This window comes from Macrobrachium rosenbergii, chromosome 4, assembly GCF_040412425.1.
Source record: "Macrobrachium rosenbergii isolate ZJJX-2024 chromosome 4, ASM4041242v1, whole genome shotgun sequence".
Taxonomy (NCBI): Eukaryota; Metazoa; Arthropoda; class Malacostraca; order Decapoda; family Palaemonidae; genus Macrobrachium; species Macrobrachium rosenbergii.
In genome coordinates this window covers 41136070-41156102 of record NC_089744.1, presented here as the reverse complement: position 1 = coordinate 41156102, position 20033 = coordinate 41136070, and the positions used below count along the sequence as shown (strand labels likewise).

The 20033-nt window shown below is 38.1% G+C and overlaps 1 protein-coding gene and 1 long non-coding RNA gene across 4 annotated transcripts in view; one reads left to right on the top strand and one right to left on the bottom strand.

Annotated features, from left to right (window-relative positions):
- Positions 1-16167, top strand: part of LOC136833072 (endochitinase-like) — a 53368-nt gene extending 37201 nt beyond the window's left edge. For 2 of the 3 annotated variants that reach the window (XM_067094729.1, XM_067094719.1), the window contains exons 2-10: positions 8381-8621; positions 9338-9503; positions 9808-9907; positions 11685-11807; positions 12630-12753; positions 13169-13363; positions 14005-14086; positions 14245-14696; positions 15176-15846. In XM_067094729.1, coding sequence (XP_066950830.1) covers positions 8382-8621; positions 9338-9503; positions 9808-9907; positions 11685-11807; positions 12630-12753; positions 13169-13363; positions 14005-14086; positions 14245-14696; positions 15176-15295 — 1602 coding nt within the window. In that variant the 5' untranslated portion in view covers position 8381 and the 3' untranslated portion in view covers positions 15296-15846. Of the gene's footprint in view, positions 1-8380; positions 8622-9337; positions 9504-9807; positions 9908-11684; positions 11808-12629; positions 12754-13168; positions 13364-14004; positions 14087-14244; positions 14697-15175 lie in introns of all 3 variants that reach the window. The other variant, XM_067094724.1, reaches the window with a different exon arrangement.
- Positions 16168-16534: 367 nt separating this feature from the next.
- Positions 16535-18064, bottom strand: LOC136838360 (uncharacterized). The gene is made up of 3 exons (XR_010852955.1): positions 17970-18064; positions 17054-17556; positions 16535-16801 (listed from the first exon to the last, which is right to left on the bottom strand). It is a non-coding gene; the product is annotated as an uncharacterized lncRNA (long non-coding RNA).
- Between the last annotated feature and the right edge of the window lie 1969 nt (positions 18065-20033).

The window sequence follows — 20033 nt, the reverse complement described above, 5'->3', positions numbered from 1 at the left end:
CACTTATTAAACATTTTAAAAATTTTATTTACTGGAATGCTATTTAATTATCTGGGTAAAACTTTCGCCAAGACAGATGACTTAGTTTTAACGACACAGGTAACACAACGCAATGCCTCATACAGTCATTCCCTCCTAACACATTCGGTGGCAGGCACAGTTCGCGCGCATAACAACAGTTTTGTGCCTCATGAAAAATGCATAACTACTTGAAATACAGGTGTGGTATCGGATAACTGCTATGATGTATTGTGCCGTCCAGTAGCGGTTTGAATTCTGCGTTGAAGAAACATTTTTTGAGATTTTTCAGTACCTAGTATTTATTTTCCAACAATGAACGCAATGATGTTTGAACTTCTATAGACAACTCATTGCTTTTTATACAGTCGGTTACAATTTTTTTGAAAACAACTCATTTGATCTGTTTTTTCCTTCTTTTGAATGGTTTCACCCTTAATTTATACAACGAAATCACAAAACAGTACTTGGCCCTTTGTAAGTTTACGTGTTCTTTGATAGGGTGCATATCACTAATCTGATTTGGTTCTCTGCTGATAATATTCCATATCTTAATAATCCTTATTACTGTTTTGTTCATGCGTTGAAGTTTTAAATGAGATATATTACTTGTAGGGCTGAGATCATTTTTCTTTGAGATGGAATTTTAGATTCGTGAAGCGATGTCTAGTTTTTTATGAAGAAAAGAGACGATTAAGTTCATATCTACATTTAAGACTTAACTGGCTTTTTTATGTAAAATATTCATCTTCCTTTGTACTCAAACTCAACAACGCCTCTTATCCCAACCATTAACATACAGTGCCCATGTAACTTTTTAATGCGACTATTTTCATTAACAGCCGATTACGAGTCAAAATGAGTTCACCTAAACTATGCATCCTAATCGACAGTTTAATGAAGCCTGCTGAAAGGATGACTGGTGCTTGCCAAGCAACTTTCCCATCATCTAGATGTAGATTAAAGTCGACTTCTACATAAGATAGTACTAACCTTCTTTCTGTGTTGCTACAGAGATCATTACAAAAGCATTTATCTTTTTGACGCTTCTCTGTCTTTGTAATCATCCAAAAACCAAATGTTTCGTTGGTTACTTTTCGTTTGTGTCTTATAGAAAGTCCCTAATATCACCAGAAGAACACGTGCTCTTCGTAAAAGCAACAGCCCGTGCGGGCGAAAGTCTAACTTCATTTAACATCTCTATCAGAAATTGATAGTCCACATATGTCATTTTAAATAAATAAAAACCGCAAGTCTCAATCAATTAATCAGTCTCTCTCTCTCTCTCTCTCTCTCTCTCTCTCTCTCTCTCTCTCTCTCTCTCTCTCTATATATATATATATATATATATATATATATATATATATATATATATATATATATATATATATATATATATATATATATATATATATATATATATATATATAAAGTACATACAGATACACACACATATATGTATATATGTGTGCGTGTATGTGTGCGTGCATACCTCTAGTTTCCATCAAGTTCATTTGCATATAACGTCAGTAGACCTAATTAACAATGTACCGAATCCCGTTCATCCTCAGAACATAATAGGTACCTTGCCCACATGAAGCCGTTATGCAAAGGAAAGCCAAAGTACAGAAACAGTTCTAATTATTAAAGGCAAAGTAAACGAGGCATTCATTTAGTCGGATAATTATTATTTAACCGGTAAGACGCGCGGTGACGAGACGCGCATCCGAATGACATTCGAAGCTTCGGGTTATTGAACCGAACTCGCGACACATCCACCTAGGTTCAGTTATCGCTCCGTGCCTTATTTGCCAGCGGTCATGTTTACCTGGCCCTGATGATGAGGTAAGTTTTGCTGCAGAACGGGTTCCAGTCGAACGACCTTTTTTATTCAGCGTTGACGTTCCTCAGGACCGTTCTGCAGTCCGGTCCTTCCTCCCTCTTGTCCACTTTTCTTCGTTCTCTTCTTCTTCCTCCTCTTACTTCTGCTCAGTCTCATTCTAATGACCGGGGTCGAAACTTGCTTTTAGACTTCCATGATAATGATACGGTGATGATAAAAATAGATTTAGGCCCTAGGTTAAATCGTTTTGTTGGTTAACTTCTTTACTTTAGGATTTCCATCATTACTTACGTCATGAGAATGACCGTCATCATGATAAGGTGCGAGAATAAGTCAACTTTTGTTCGACAGCAAATAAAACCAGTCTTGGAATACAGACATGGCTGTGTGTGTGTGTGTGTGTGTGTGTGTGCGCGCGCGTGTGCGATAGCCATAACCGATGACATAAGAAATATTAATTTATAAAGTATGATAATCTACGAGTATGTGACGGTCGACGCCATGATGGTAGACTTGAAAATAAAAGATTGTGTACCTCACTAACTTATGATTGTTGTCAGTTCATCATCCATGGAAGATTGAGCACTATTATCATGGTAGTTCGTTGATTTCCTCTCAAATGCAGCAAATCGTTTGTTATATTATATTTGCAGTCTAATACAAGTTGTACATTTACGCAGTAGTAGCATAACAGTGAAACTGGAAATTAAATCACAATTACGCGTCTTCTTATCCACATCGCGCCTAAATAGGTGGACTATTGTGAAGACCGGTTGTGTGTTAATAAATATACAGTATATTATATAGAAATGAGAAGGGAGGCGTTTTACTTTAAAATTCAAGTGCTGCCGGCTTAACACGAGCTACCGTTCAGTCTTGAACAAATAGCAACCCCATAATTGCCCCGTAGGACGATCTTGCGTAGTGCTCTGAGATTTAAATTCCCTCAGTAGATGGTGATGGACTTCGTGTGTGGTTTTTGCTATTGCCTCTTTAAAACAGTTTGTTAGGTGAAAAGCAAACTAGCTTACATAGGAAATTCTTACTTAATATTAACAGAAAATGTACATTTTTTAGGATCGTTGAAATTTTAAAGACTGTTATTTTATTGTCTTCTCTTTTATATAGCTTGTGTCCGTGGCATACACGTAATGCTTAAGGGCTATTCCCTAAAAGTATTATAATACGTTTTACACCTAGAGAAACGTAGAGAGGCAACGTGGAGACTAAAGGCAAGTCCTAATATTTTTGGCGAGGAAAAATCAGTTAAGTATTACCTATTATGATCGGAAACATAACACAGAATTAAGTTTGATTTTTTTAATGATATTGAAATGTATACGAAATTTGATTTTTACTTATAAAGAAAAATAAGATTTTCTGGAGAGGAAATTGTTGTTGAAAGTCACTTTGAATTCTTAAAAAGAAGAAGAACTAGAGGAAGAAGACGACTTTGACCAAGAGGCCTCTTTGGTGAATGATCTGCATCAAGCCTTTCACGTACGGTCTATGACCTTCGCCTTACGGTCCCTCGTGCAGTAGACCAGGCTGTCTGCTCCTCCTTGCCCAGAACTTCTGGGGCAACGCCCTCTGCCCTACTTTTAAAGTTGCCAAGAATGCTGCAGCAGCAGCAGCAACAACAACAGCAGGTTTCCTGGGCCCTTTGCCTTCTTGCCATAAAGATTCTCTAATTTTTCATGTCCCCCCTGCCTCCCTCCCTCCCACCTTCCAACACCCCTTCTTCCCTTCCCAGAACTCTCCCCCTTTTTTAGAGACTATGAAGACCTCGCATCCTACTTGATGGATGTACTGGTAGTATGCTAAATATCTTTGCGTCTTGTGGATCTTATATACAAGAACACTCCACCAGATCCCGATGTAGCCTACTTCTAATTTGATTTCCTACAAAATTCAGCCACATTGATGAGCCTGTCAAAGAATTCCATCAACAATATAATTAGTTCTCTCTCTCTCTCTCTCTCTCTCTCTCTCTCTCTCTCTCTCTCTCTCTCTCTCTCTCTCTCCTGGTGTATTGATACAACTCCGCTAACAACCCATGGACTGCGTTCGGTCCCCAAGTATAGACGAGGAAAGGAACGATATGGACGCCGTTTCTTAAAAATGCAGAAAGCTTTTGATGACTTAAGCAGTGAATTGCGTATCTGGTTGTTAATCGCCTGTCGTTGTCGTAGCTGAAGTGAAGAGAAACAGTGAGAGAAAGAAATTCTAACTTGAGGGATCAGTAATCTGTCAAAATGTATGCCATCATATCAGGAGGGCCAAGGTGACAATTCAAAGAATTCTTCGGCTCTTCATCATCTTCGAGAGGTCGAGGTGAAACTCAGCTCTTTTGCAAGTGTCGGACTTGGGTGGCTTATACATTTCCCTATCGTTCTCCAACAATTGCATTTGCCAACCCAGCAGACCATTTAGACCAGAGCGCAGTTCACCAAAAACGTTTAAGACATCTCAATGAGTTCAGTTGTCGTTCTCTCGGTCAGTCCGCCTCACTGTACAGATATATTAAGCCTCTAGCGAACGAGCGAGAAATGTGTTGGCCTTCCTGTTATTCTGTTCTATCAGCGGGTTGACAAAGACCGGCTCTCTCTCTCTCTCTCTCTCTCTCTCTCTCTCTCTCTCTCTCTCTCTCTCTCTCTCTCTCTCTCTCTACGTTGCTTCTACATTGCGAAGGTTATGAATGGTACAAAAATGGTGGTATAAACTCACTAACATATTTAAAATGTTACTGTAATTTTACCTGCTCTCCTACTTTAAGCTGCTGAATTAATATTTCCAGAGTTAACAGAAAAATCTATAATCGTAAAAAGAAATTTTGGGAAATAAAAAATTTGTCTATTCAGCTTTTTAACTTAATATTTAGTTTATGGGGAATGTCACATGCTTTCGTATTATATATCCTTGTGCAATTCTTTTTATTTTTCGCCTATTACTATTCATCATAACGAGCACGCGCTCTTAAGAAATTAACCTAATTTACCACAAATTTTCTGCGCCAATTTCATGAGTATTTATATATGAATGATAGGAAGAACAGAGAAAATAAAAAGAAAACGGAATATAAATACCGGGAATTAGTAAGGAAAAACATTTAATAAACAACCGCTTCCAATCAATGAGCAAACAGTTTTATTGTATATACCCGTCCATTTATTTACGCAGCGTATGTCTATTCATTTTTCAAGGATTTTACTAATTATTAACAAATGGAAGTGTGCCCGAGTGTACCCTTAACCAAAGTAACTCAAAACCTTGCGTGCAGAATTATATTATGATGTTATTTGTATTGTACTATTTTTGTTCACCTCTCTCTCTCTGAGTTCTGAATACCTGTTAGATTGGGAAACTAGCTCCCAAGGTAAAGCGGCCGGTACACAGCCCAGGAGTTAAGAACGTCCATACACGGTCCTCACCTGACCAAAGTCAACTGAATACCACACAAGAGGTGGCCCATCTACCACCAGTATCAGACTATTAACTCCAGTCAGTTAATTAAGCAAGAAGTAATTGAAAGTTGGATATGTTGAGGGAGCGCCACGCTCAGGAAACGTAATACCGAGAAAATCTTCAGACATCTAAATTCAAGTCCAAAATGTCCCATACAGAGAGCCGAGGACAGGAGCTTCTGCTTACCGGGCAGAGTTGAGGTTCCACGTCGCAGCGGCTCGTCGAAACTGGTTACGGTTTTGTTAGGTTAAGAATTTGGTTGTCTTTTTTTGTTGAGTTTTTAAATATTTCTTAAAGTTACCGGTAATTTTTATAACATCCGTACTGGAATTTTAAAAAAATACCCCTTATAGCACATTCTTGGTAGATATATTAAAACATGTTGTAATCATGCTGTTAAACAGTAAAAGACAAAAAAATTTAAACATACATGATTTACTAAACTTTTTGTACTGTAACTGCTCATGTTGCTGCTGCTCATATATAAAAGGAATAAGAAATAAAGCAAATATGAATATAATTGTAAAATGGACAGAAGCTTTTTATTGCTAGTATAATTATCATTATTATTGATGACTTAGCCTCAGGTGACTTCCAATAAATATTACTTAAGATAAAGGCAGTAACAACTTTCTTTGAGCAAAGTATAACCTACCTAATTATATCCAGCAAGAACAGTAACAAGACCTGTGGCTTAAGGGTGGCGTTTTTTAATGTCTAAGTAGAGGAGAGCGCACTTATCCAACCAGGAATTTCCGAGAAAAACAGTCAGGCGAACATCTGAAGTGCATGCAACGAGACTTGAAGAGAGTGAAAACGTAAATGAAACTACTAACTGAAAAACATGAAAAGGCAGGGAAAGGAATAAAGACAGTTTGGTGAGACGTCATCAATCGGGCATTTCAGTTGCTTTAATATTTCATTTAAAAAGCATTAGATTAAAACCCCTTCTAATAATTCCGTAGAACAGAAACAGAGATGTAAATATTTTTAACTTATGCTCTAATGCTGTGTTTTCTAACTTGTATGCTCTTCTCCTATGAAAGATGTAAGAAAATCAAATAGACTGCCGGATTGTTGAATGAGCAGACACAATGTAGGTACAGTTTACACATTCTCAACAACTTTCGGAAGTTTTGTACCTGTCCCATTAGTAACAAATAAACGACGTAACAGGGAGTTCTAAAACCAGTTGCTCTTCGTGGCGGCTGTGAGATTAATCTGGCCTTGTGCCAGCACGGGCTCTCGCTCCTTAGCTCCACGATTGACGCATATAATTCATCACAACATGGTAAAACGATGTAATAGGCATCATCAATTAGTGATAAGCACGAATAGATTAGTTATGTGGATTAGATCTTTACAGAACTACGGACCCAAACACGGCATTCTTAAGGTCAAAGACCTCTTTGTTTCTGCTTACTTCACCAAAAATCGAAACTTCTGTGTATAGCTTTTTTGTTTTGTGGGTAATGTAATAATAATGATATGAGAACGCGATGTACTTTGCTGTAACTCCTACTGCCTTCTGAAGTATAGAAACACAAATATCACTCACTGGGTCACTTTTTCCAATTTTCAGTTGGAACGTGAATGTTTTTTGGACCTTTTATCAGTAATAATAATAATAATAATAATAATAATAATAATAATAATAATATGGTAATGAATAAACATATTCCTCATGTAAGTGCACATATACCACTACATGGATCATAAATAACCTACTTAGTTAAGTTACGTTGTTGGGAGGAGAGAGAGAGAGAGAGAGAGAGAGAGAGAGAGAGAGAGAGAGAGAGAGAGAGAGAGAGAGAGAGAGAGCTCCTTTAACAGTTATCGGAAAGAGGTGAAAAGATCAAGAAGTCTTGTGCCACGATGACTACTCTTCTCCACAAGCGCATCTCGGCAAATGCTGCCCCACTTGGCACTCATTCTTCTGGCACCGGTGTCACCGCGGACGTATGCTGTGCAGTTTCTCGGTTACCTACATAGCTCCGTCAGCCTGTCTGTCCAGAATGCAGCTCGGTTGCCTACATAGCCCGTCTGTTTGTCTGTCTAGAATGCAGGGCCAATATGACAATTTTTTTTTTTGTGGTGGGGGGGGGGCTGGGTGGAGGAGGCAGGAAGTAGGAACATTACAATTAACCATTCAGCATAGAACAGTGACAGCACTGTTGTGCATAAAACTGTAAGAAAAATATGAAAATATTTTATTTTCCTTTTTTTCATTTTATTGCATGAGACTGAAACAATCTTTTTTAATCTTATTTCCCCAGAGGAAAATAACAGGACAAAACTGATCGCAGATAGCACATGCACAGTTTCCACATAGCCTCCTTCTCCAAGTATGTAGTAGACTACAGGAGTTTTCACGCGTCTCGTGATATGACCATCTACATAATTACATTAACAGAAAAATAGGTAAATGGATGAATAAATTAATAAATACAGCTGTCCGTAGATATGATAGCCACCAGAGACGATTGCCTTGTAGAAAAGACCCCAGAGATCATTCCTGCTGATGAGTCTTGTGGAAATATCATCTCAAAGCAAAGATTGTTTCAAGAGACGATTGTCACCAGAGTAATTGCCTTCAGGAAAAGAACGAATGAAAAATTAACATTCTCGAGAAATGATCTCCAGAAATTATTTTCCTAGATAGATATCTTTAGAGATTACCTTCTCAAGAGCTGATATTCCCCAAAATCGTCTTCACGGGAGAAGATTGTCTTCAGAGATGTTCATCTCATCACTTTTCCTTCATTTCAACGGATGGAGATTTCACGGGGATCTTTTTTATATAAAACTGGCCACGGCGAATATTGTGATATATATATTTTGCATGTTATTTGTACATAGATGTTCACATGTTAATCATTTTTCTGGCACGATTTGATAAAAGAAAAAAATCATACATACATATATATATATATATATATATATATATATATATATATATATATATATATATATATATAGGCAGTAACTATCCTTGCAAGTGCCGATTCCGCGAAAACATGCCCCCAACAACTCAAATACGTAACTCCGTTGCAGGATGGGTCGTCTGATATGGCTGAGCCTGGCAGTTCTGGCCATCTCGGCTGCAGTCACCGTTGCCGTGATGAAGGGCCGGAAGGCCAGAATCGTGTGTTACTTTTCCAACTGGGCCATTTACCGCGAGGGCATCGGTAGATACACCATCGATGACATCCCCGGTGACAAATGCACCCACATTGTGTATTCCTTCATCGGTGTCTCCAATGTGACGTGGGAAGTCCTAGTGCTGGATCCTGAGGTAAATTGTTTAGCCCTTTAAACTTTTTAGGCTACCTCAGGTCCCCTGGGCTACCTGTACTAGCCCTTTCACTGACTACCGTCTCAGTACTTTGCCTAGCTCTACTAGCCCACCGAAAAGTTTTTGATTATTCATTGCTTTCTTCATAATATAAATTTTTTTCCTTTATTCAAATCAACTTACTAGCATCAATGGTTCCCAGTGATTAATTTCATTCCAGTTTGAAGTAAGTCGCCATTCTCATTCCCCCGTAAATCAATCCAGATTAGAATGTTCCTCTTTTTCTCATAAAGTCTCATAAGGATGGGGTTCGTAAATCTCCATAGTACTAACATAATGTTATTTTGGAACTGGGTGTTCCAAGGGTGAAGGGTGTTTTACGTAAAGATAATTCTGCGAACAAAAGTCGAGTTTTATGTTCTAGGCTCACTGTCACTTGAAGATTTAATAGAGAATTAAGCTTAATTTGTTAACGAATAGTGATTATTAGTCTTTTAAGGTTCTCCCAGCATCATTAAACAGCAATAAGTCAAACAAAGCAATAAAGATCCTTTGAAATTTAATGGTAATTTCCTTTATAATATGAAGTTCGTTGACTTCTATATTTAATCTGATTTTAATTTGTTTTAGTTTTTAAATATGGGGTCTTAGACATACCGAAATTTGTTAGCCTGTAGACAATGTGTTTGTCACTGACGCCTCCTTAACTCGCGCAGGTGGACGTGGAAAAAAATGGCTTCAAAAACTTCACAGCACTCAGGGAGAAATGGCCCCACCTGCAGACAATGTTGGCCATCGGAGGCTGGGGCGAAGGAGGCAAAAAATACTCCCAGATGGCCGGAGTACCAGAACGAAGGACTTCCTTAATCAACAGTGTTGTGCGTAAGTGACTACTAAGTACTAGAAGGTCCTTATCGAAGGCAAATCTTGTTTACAGCACTCATGTAACGTCATAATTCGGTGTTAGAAAAAGTTATTCGCTCTGTATTCCAGTCATAAGAAACCTAAGGCGAAAATAGTTTCCAGTTTCATGAAGTGAAGATTATCCCGTACAATCATAATGTGATGGAATTATAGCTGTTATTCTTGTCCTTGCTGAACAACTTCTTTAAGCCACTGTGCAATACTCTTTTTCTTGATTTACAGTTTTTGAGTTTGCTCCCAATTGTATCTGTCTCCCTTTCAGAGTACATGCATCAATACGGCTTCGACGGTTTTGATCTCGACTGGGAGTATCCTGGGGCAGCTGACAGAGGCGGTACTTTCAAGGACAAAGACAACTTCATGTAAGATAACCTTGGTTCTGCTGTGCTTGCAAAGAAGATAAGTTTAGGTGAGATCACTTTACGTATGGTGTACATCGTGGCAATTTTCTGTACTGGTAACGAAACAGGTCTGGCGAAAATATAACCACCAAAGAAATCAGATAACAATCTCAGAAATGTTGACGTCAGACAAGTATGTAGGGACTTCCTTGTCTTTAAAAAAAAAAAAAAAAAAAAAAAAAAAAAAAAAAATTCAAAGTGCCGTATCCATCAACAGAACAAGGACTTCACAGTTTTAAAGAAACTAACAAATGTGAACCGGCCACTGGGTTTTAACCGCACACTTTCCCATGAATTGATTCTATCTTTGTTCATGAAGACAGGATGCAACACTTTCACACTTGTTCTCGTGAGATTAGGCCTAGTTATCATGAGCTTTTGTGAAATTTATTTGTGACAAGACAACGTGCAGAAATGAGATTTATCTTTGAAAAAGAAATTATTGGAATTTTAAACAGAGGTAAGAAAGGCACAGTACATACAAAAAAAAAAATGAATGAAAAATATGGTAAGATACAGACATCTGGAGTTCGTTTTTAAGGGCTATTTAAGGAATAGCTTTAGGGACTTGGAGGGGGTGGGGTAACTTCTGGTGACAGAACTGGTATTTATCCATATTCGCCTCCATAAGAGGTTTATTACTGGTATGACCGCTACAAATTGAAGGTAAGACGATCGTTGGTGCTGTAAGGATATCTTTTTCCTTAATGACGATGTTGCAGCTCTGCAACGGGTACGAAGTAGTTCTTGAATAGATTATATGTGGCACCACCGACAAATAGTGGGGGAACGACATTATCAGAGATGGATCTTGATAGCCCTGGACTGGATAGTGCGGGATTCCCAGAACAGTATGGCAATTGCAATTTTTGTGGTTCCTCTGTTACACCTCTTGCCCTCATTGTTTGCCTCTGTGGTACATAAGACGGGAGATGTCGCCTCCATTGAGATATTAGTCAATAGATGTATGTACCTCAGTCACTCTAACGCATGCAGAGGTGTCTTGAGACAACAAACTAGACCTGCTCCCTCATCCAGCAAAAAATAAATAAATAAATAAATGAAATAAAAAAAATCTCAGGTGAGGACTTCTACTTGCAGAGATTACTTTGGGAGAACACAAAGAGTCAGGGAAATGACCTCTCTGAGAATGAATGGTGTCTTGTGGACACCTGTATTTGTCAAAATAGTTAATCAAACAAACAGACTTGTGATGTAAAGGTGAGATACCAGTGGAGGAATAAGCATGATAAAAATAAAGGTGGAGAGAGGAATATGCGACAGGAAAAATAAAAATGGTGCAAGGCGTGGGTGTTTTGCTACAACCAGTTAATCGGGATTACGGCTGGATTCTAAAGGAAACCTTTATTTGATTGCCAAAACCTCGTGTTTCTGTAAAATATCTGAATGACAAACAAAAAATTTTCGATCCGTTTATTTTCATCAAGACATTCCCTTTGCTCTAGTTATTGTTTCTATATTGCTTGGGAAAAATTTGCAACACGGATGTCTACGCCAGGCTTGAAAACAACAAAAAGGTTTACGTTCGTACACATACTAATGATCTCTCCCTCTCTCGTTTATTCAGAATTGTTTATGATTATCATCATTTTCCATCCTGACGTGAAAATGACACCCGGTGAAAGTGACTTTTCACTACTCGACCATTTTCCACAACCTGTCCAAAAACAGACAGAGAGTTCTATCTGACGACTCAAATCCTTCCCCATTCTTCCAGGGATTTCGTGAACGAACTGAGAGCAGCTTTCGACAAGGAGGGCAAGAACTGGGAGATCTCGATGGCTGTGCCCGTCGCCAAATTCAGACTGCAGGAGGGATACCACGTACAGGAGCTCTGCCAGTAAGTCTTATGGGACCTTGTGATTTTTTTTTTATCTTTCACTTCTTCTCTTCATTTGTTAACACGTCACACTTGACTACGTCAGTCATTCATGAGTAATTACAAATACATGATTCGCTTCTGTATTATGCTTTTTTAAATATTTACTTCTTCATGCACTGATATTCTCAGTACAAAACACTTTTATTTACATCACATTGTTATAATTTACTTTGGCATATTCCTAAAGTATTTTTCCAACAACTTTCATAAATTCATGAACTTTCCCTACATGGATTCATTGCTCTGCTCTGTCCTGCACCGTTGGACCTGCATAGTTTTTGGTATGCACATTTAAACATTAATCCCCATCCAACTCTCAAGTCTGTTTCCTTTCATTACGAATAATATAATGGTTAATAGGCAATCCCGAAATGTCTGATACCGTAGAAATTTTATAACGTTATAACCGGTGAGGTATGCAGTTTCCTCGGCTATGAAGTGCGCGCACGCCATGAGCAGCAGTGCTCGTCAGAGCCATAGCAAAAAATAGAAAACATAACATCATTATCACTTGAAACACACACCTTTCTAGGGTTTCTTCTGTTACAAAACTTGTATATTTCTAATAGTTTTCTCTTGCCTCAATGAAAATTTGTCAGTGGATCTGCCAGACCCTCTTCAGTTGCAATTCAGTATTTCTTCCTTCGAAACCACGTCCCTTTTCTTTCGCTCAACTGGGTAAACGGGGTCCGTTTTATCCCTATAGATGCTTGGAACAAAATTCTATACTGTGGTCATATTTATTCATTTCCATTTTTGAAATACCTTTTCCTTCATCAGTCAGATAGATGCCATCCACGTCATGACTTACGATCTGCGAGGAAACTGGGCTGGATTTGCGGATGTTCACTCGCCTCTTTACAAAAGGCCTTTTGATCAGTGGGCGTATGAGAAACTCAATGTGGTGAGTTCCTTTTCTTCTGTTTAACAAGACACAGAATAAAAGAACATTGATCTGTAAAAACGCGCACGTAAGTGCACACAACACATGCAAATCTACAAACAACTAGTAAACGTATATCATTTGTCGAAGCTCGTACGTTTATCCCTCAGTGTGTAGAATGATCATGAGAAGTTGATCTGGAAAATATTCAAGTGAGGGTCTACTCATCTTTTGTATGTTGGTCACTGCAGACAAAAAGAACGCCTCTAAGATTTATTCACTTCATTTTCATTGTTTATCTGACCCAGTTATTCTGTCAGGCTTTCATTTAAATGAACACCATTCTCACTTATTATCTATTATATTTCATTCACTGAGCAACCAGTTTGTTTGACTCTCTTTGTTTATACTGACATACGTCTGTTCCCACATCCAGCAAGATGGCCTACAACTCTGGGTTGACCTGGGTTGCCCGAAAGACAAGCTGATCGTCGGAGTACCATTCTACGGCCGCACCTACACCCTAGGAAGTAAAGATGTCAATGAGCTCCGCGCTCCGGTGAAAAAGTGGGAGGGAGGTGGCAAGCCCGGTCCTTACACGGGAGCCAAGGGCTTCCTGGCCTATTACGAGGTAAAGGGGTTTAATGTTTGACGAGAACTCTCTTTCACTGGATAACTTTTACCTCATTTATTATATTTGACCAGGTCCATCTTTATTATTTGATGAGAGGAAGAAAGATCCATGATCCGTTATGTATGTGAAGTATAGTTCTGCACGAGCCTATTGAAAACTCTCCTACACGAAATGTTCAGTAGCTTTTTCAACAAAGCAAAAGAAAGGTCTTATACTCGTAAATTTTCATAAAGGCTGCCAATTGACCTTCATTAATCAAGATTGACAGCGGTTCTTTATTCATCCTTATGATAAATGATGGGCATCTTATAATAATAAAGATTTTCGATTGTTCATCATTACTGTTCTTAGAATGAAGACAGTCCGTCTATAATAAGGACGAATGAGTGTTATCTGTCAATCTGTTTGCCGAATCCTCTTTACCCTTCACAAAAAGTTGTAGATTCTTTCTGCACAGTAAAAAACCAGATTGATTCTGTCGAGTTCCTAAATAAGAGATTATTTTGATAACAGGCATTTTTCAACTTTTTTTGCACATTACACAGTCATTATAAATTTTTAAACCTTCTCACTTCTAATTCACTGCTTTATAATTTATCTCTTCCTATTTTCAAAGAGATTTTTGTCTCTCTTCTTAGATCTGTCCTCTAGTAGGCGACCCAGAGTCCGGATGGACAAAGAAGTTCGATGACATCGGCAAGTGCCCTTATACTTACAGTGGTACGTACAGACAGATCATTCAAAACATGAAATGGACTTTTAATGGTGAAAACTGCTAGTAGAAACGCATGACTCCTTCGCATAATGTACGTTAAGGTATCTTAAAGCGTGACTTTTTTTCATTACTAATGTATTTATATATACATGCATTTCTGCAGGAGACCAATGGGTCGGTTACGAAGATGTAGAAAGTTTGAAGATCAAGATGGAATTCATTATTGGCAATGGCTACGGGGGCGCCATGACTTGGGCTATCGACATGGATGACTTCCACGGCACGTGCGGCACAGTGAATCCTCTCATCGATGTTCTCCACGATTACATGAAGGATTACAAAGTCCCAAAACCGCCCCCAACAACGACCACACCCAAGGTCACTTGGTGGAAGCCATGGAACCCTTCCTCCACGACCCCTATGACGGAGCATCACAAAATGACAGAAGCGCCAAGAACCGAACCGTCAAAACCAGCCGAACCAATTGTCGAGCCTGTCGTCGGAGTTGAACCAGAGAAAGCTACTTTCCCACCATTTTATCCTGAGCCTCCCATCCCTGGCGGGAGAGCCAACTGTGACCAGCAAGAATATTACCCACATGCGGACTGTTCAAAGGTAAAAACACATTTTTTAGATTTTTCGTCTTGAGCTGACCGTTTACTTTCGCTAAAAGAGAACTCTGTGGCATCTTGGATTAGCAGCTTTGGCTTGAAAGATATGCTACGATGATAGATATTTATTGCACGAAAGAGAAATTGAGATGGGCATTACGTCGATAAATTGAGAAGACATCAAAGACGGGATGGCATTTTTCACTGCAATATCTCATTTCTCAGTATTTTGTGACTGCAACAAAATAAAATATGAGTTGGTTGAAAAACCCGAAAGATTCATGGAACGTATGTTTTCAAGTTTTCAGGTTCACTACCTAAAAGTGCACTTTCCTTAGCATCTCGTCGAATTCCAGGTGTAGAGCCTCTCGTATACTTGTAAAATTAGATGTTTTCATCCTTTAGAATTACGTTTGCAAAAGCTGAACTTATTGACTATGTGAAAGCACTCACTAAAAAGATTTTCTTTCTTTTCTTTGACAGTATTACTGGTGCGTCCATGGAGAACCTAAGGAATTCTCCTGCAAAAAAGGCACTATATGGGACCAAAGCTCTAAGATTTGCAATTGGCCACATGTGGTTACCCGAAGCGATTGCAGTTAAGGCTACAATTAATCAACGAAGAAAGATTATTATGATTAGTTCTTAAGGTTATCCAGGTCTAGCACACAGTTTATCTAGACCAAAACATTCATTAAGATAAACTGAACTGCTGACCGTTAAGACTCCTACTAATGAAACTCCTGATTACCGTAGTCACCGTGCCTTTTGTAGTTTTGATGCTGTTATGTACTCTATAATTGTTGGTGCTTCTAGATCCAGTAGTATAGTTTCACAGTTGCTTCTCCCATGTGTGCTAGACCAATCATCTAGCCACCATGATTGCATCTATGCGTTAACTGTGATCAAGCTTCGCGAGTAAACTGTGTGTGTGTGTTGGTGGGAATTTACAGACAGTGATACTTTAATTATTGAGATTGTAATGTTCTTCTAAGAACTACTTATTAAGTACGATTTGCGTTTAGTCTGAGTTGGGCTAGGATTATTTATGTAAGTACTACCCCTAACAGCGCCTACAGACGACTCTGGTTCAGAGATTATAGTTGAAGAGTTGATTGCCATTTATTATTCGTTTATTTATTTAATGTTTCAGATATTTTCTATTATCGTCATATAGAAGCCTGCCTTGTTGTTCAGAATGCCTCGAATTCAACGCAAATAAAGGATATATTATATCTGGGTAGCCAAGCGTGACAATTGCTAGAATTAAGATGAGAAGCACACGAGTTAGGAACCACTAAACACCCCAGACAAGAGTCAAATTATTTTACCTAGCTCGACTCAACGGTACTGCACTAAATGCTTAGAATCTGCCTTGTTATTTATTGTTTATTTATTGTCGACAGTTTTTGAATCAATTTTCTATGCGAACTGTGAAGACGTATCGTTTCAAATGAATAAACGTTTTTACAGTCCCTGGTATTTCATTTTCCTAAACAGCTGCTGTGTTGCAGTATGCACTCATCTATACGTATATATAGAATACACACATATGTATATATATATATATATATATATATATATATATATATATATATATATATATATATATATATATATATATATATATATATATATATATATATATATATATATATATATATATATATATATGTATATTATAGTATGGTTTTACCTGTAAGGGAGCTTGACTTCTGAGCAGGGAAATTACCTTTGAGCCTTTTCTAAGAGAATACTTCACTTACCATGAGAAATTCTTATATCTGACTAATATTTTGGGATCAGGCAACCATAACAGAAAGAAAGTGAGCTGAAGGCTGTTACTCAATAGGGAGAAGCTGAATATAAACACTTAGGTTCACTTTAAAATTTCTTACATTTACATTAACAACAAAAATCAGAAGAACGGGGACATAACTGAGTAAGGAAACAGAATCCTGCTGAATAACTAATTTACGGTAAAGAAATAATAACTGCAGAAGGTTGAAGAAATCCACTTCAGTGGCACTGTAGAGTTAAATGGCCGTGGTTGGGACCACATTAAGCAGGGCACAATCAAAGGGAAGTTTCCACAGTAATCGTCTCCGTCTGCAATGGAGAATGCACAAGCTCACGTGACGGAAAGAAATTGCGTAATCAAAGGAAAAGTCGAGAAGTGCACGGAAGGTGCCAAGGTATCTCGATTTACGACACTGAGAACACTTGCAAGATTAATTTATGCACTGGAATAATGAAGTCAGGTCTAGCATGGAAATTTGCACTTTGAAAATGAAATAGAAAATGATGTAAAAGAATGTGTTCGTGACTGATTAAGAAACACCTCTGATCAAGGTACGTTACCTTTGTTGGAGAGTTGTCGTCACTGTAGATAAGAATGGAGGAGGAAGTTAGGGGGTGGTTTTCACTGATAGGAAAACTTGGGCTTGAGCAAGGGAGCCACATGTCAGGGATTATGGCCCTGAAGGAGCGGGGTCAAGGGGAAGCTGCTTTGGGTACCGCAGTCAAGATGCCTCTGTCTCTCTTCAGTTGTTGTTGTTTCAGATTTAGCTGGCCTTGTGCCAGCACGGGCTCTTGCTCCTAGAGCAGCCCGTAGAACATCTCTCTTCAGATCGCAGGGACCCTTACATGGCCTTTGGAGGATTAACTTTCCACTCTCTCAACGCTCCATTTTCTGTGATTGCGCCAGCAGATTGTTGGCGTGCCTTCTTTGACCTGGTCGCCACATGGTAGGGCAAGGGCCGCGTGTTCAGTTGCTAAGGATCCCTGAACTCCCCTTAGAGTTAATCTTCTCCACCGGCTCAGCTTAATATACGGCAGGGATGTGTTTCCAAACGACTTCGTTCCTGGAAAAAGAGGTATTGAACAGCACGAGTCCAAAAGGAAGGAGATTAAAGAGAGTTAGGGAACAATAAGTTTAAGATTAAGAAGGGGCAAATGTTTTTCATAGCCTTCCTGTCAGTCAGCGATACGAATGAAAACAACTTCGTTTCTTAGAAGAAAAAATAAACCAGTTTAGTTTTACTTTATTTTCTTACAAGCATAAAGGTTTACGTTTTAGTTCATTTCCTTTTGTGAAGCTAGGTGGGAGAGTCAGCTTAGGAAAGGTGTCCTTTCGTAGTAGTATAATTATATATATATATATATATATATATATATATATATATATATATATATATATATATATATATATATATATATATATATATATATATATATATATATATATATATATATATATATATATAGTAATATTTACCTTCTAGCCACAATCTTTTTCTCAGGCCAACACTGAAAGAAAAGACGAAAATGGCTGTTATGTTGATCCATTTATTTAATGCCGACTGCTGTTTCAGCCACTAGCTTAAGACCATCAATATACCGTGCTTTAAGACTTTTATTAAGGCTAATAGTGCGAAATTGTGCAGTTTTTGCTACGAGCATGAAATTTTTCACAAAGGTGCCTTGTGATACCCTAAAAAGAAATAGATATGGAGACATTTCAAAAAATAGGTGTAAACCATTTTTTTTTGGCCATTTTTCAAAATGGCCGCCATAATTGTTTTTGTCTATCATTGCTTCTAAGATAGCTGAAATAACAATTTTGGTGTCAAAACACATGTTTTTGGGGTCAAGGAATTCATTAAAACATATGAAAACACTCTGGGTCTCTTAGTTTTAAAATGACTTGAAATCAGATTTATCAAATTAAATTACAACAAACGGATACATAATATTACATCAGCATATTGAAAATTCTGTTTATAAGGTAGGTTAAATAGTAAATGTAATGAGTAAACCTATGTTATGAAATAAAAAAAAATCCCTAGACACCAAAATATCTCCTTTGTGAAGAAAAAAAAATATATAGTTTCCATTGTGTTATCATAATTATGGAGAAATGAAATTGAAATCCCTATTTAAATTTAAATACATTATACCAGAATTCTATCAACTAAGGCGAATTAAGTCTTCTTTGAAATTCCTTAAAATTTTATACTGTACTCCTAAATTCAATCATTTTCAGATGCTACAGTACATTTACATAGGGCAGTACGCTAGTGACGCCCTGTAACACTTGCATCTCCCCTTGCAACCCTTTGTACAGCTGCATGGTAACAATTCTCGGCAAGACTTGGATGCCTGTGCAAGGTTGTCCACTTTGGTTCCTACTGGTTATTGGCACTTCTAGTCCATCCCCAGTGGCTTGGGTCTGGAAGTAGTGGTGATGGTACACAAGCCTGTCCCCATATATGCCCTCCTTGATACACTACTCTGTTGATATGTTATTTAAGAGTAGCTTTTGTAGGGGGAATATTTTCTATAGACTTACTCCTCTTTGTAAATAGGTTCTGTCTAGTCCCAATTACCTCTGTTTGGTCACTAGTTCTATCGTACAGGAGTATAACAAATCGTTCCATTACATTAAAACCACTCTTAGTAATGTCAGAAGGAGCTCATTATAGTGTATGGAATATTGTTGTGACCTCATCAAATACCTTCCAAGTCTGCCAAGCTGTTTTCTTTCCAATTCCACCAAAGGAGGACACAGTATCACAACCAGTTATGCTATGGAACATTGGTAGACAACTGGATTTCAATGACTCTAGATGTGCAGCTGTATCGTGCTGGAAAGTAACGAAAGTTCTTTCCCACTCCAAATGCTATCCACTCTTCATCAAGAGTGAGTTGGTTAACAAAAGCTATTGCCAAAACTACTACATCTGTATCGACTGTTCTCAAAAGTGCCCTCTTGCATCCACTTCTTGCTGCATCCATCAGATGTAATATCATTCTGGGGTCAGTCCCTGGCTGTTTCATATTCTGTGTTGCAAAGGACTCTCTCTTCAGATGTTGCAGTGATAACCTTATCACTCTCAGTTGACACTGATTGTTATGATAAATATTCAAACAGTTCAGTCTTGTTTTCATTAATGCAGAGAAACTCTTGCCACTTTGCTGGAATTGTAGCGTCCGCTTGTACTTGTCTTCTTACACCTCTTCCACAACGTTCTCTTGCAAATGTTTTCAATGAATCCTTAAGGTATTGATCCCACACGAGGTCTATTTTACTGGTACTTTGCTCTTAGTGTTTCTGGAGATGCGGCAAAAGAACATCTTTGGCATATGCTGCAAATGTTTTAGAAGTACCAGGCTTTAGTATATTCACTATCGCAGCTCCATCTACAACGGTAACATCTACAGGTGGACGAATATCAGTTGCCACTATATAGCCTACTCCTCTAAACACTGAAGATTTGATTTTATACAATGCCGGAGTTTCTCCAGATGTGATATGGATGGAGGGTAAGGTTGATTTTCA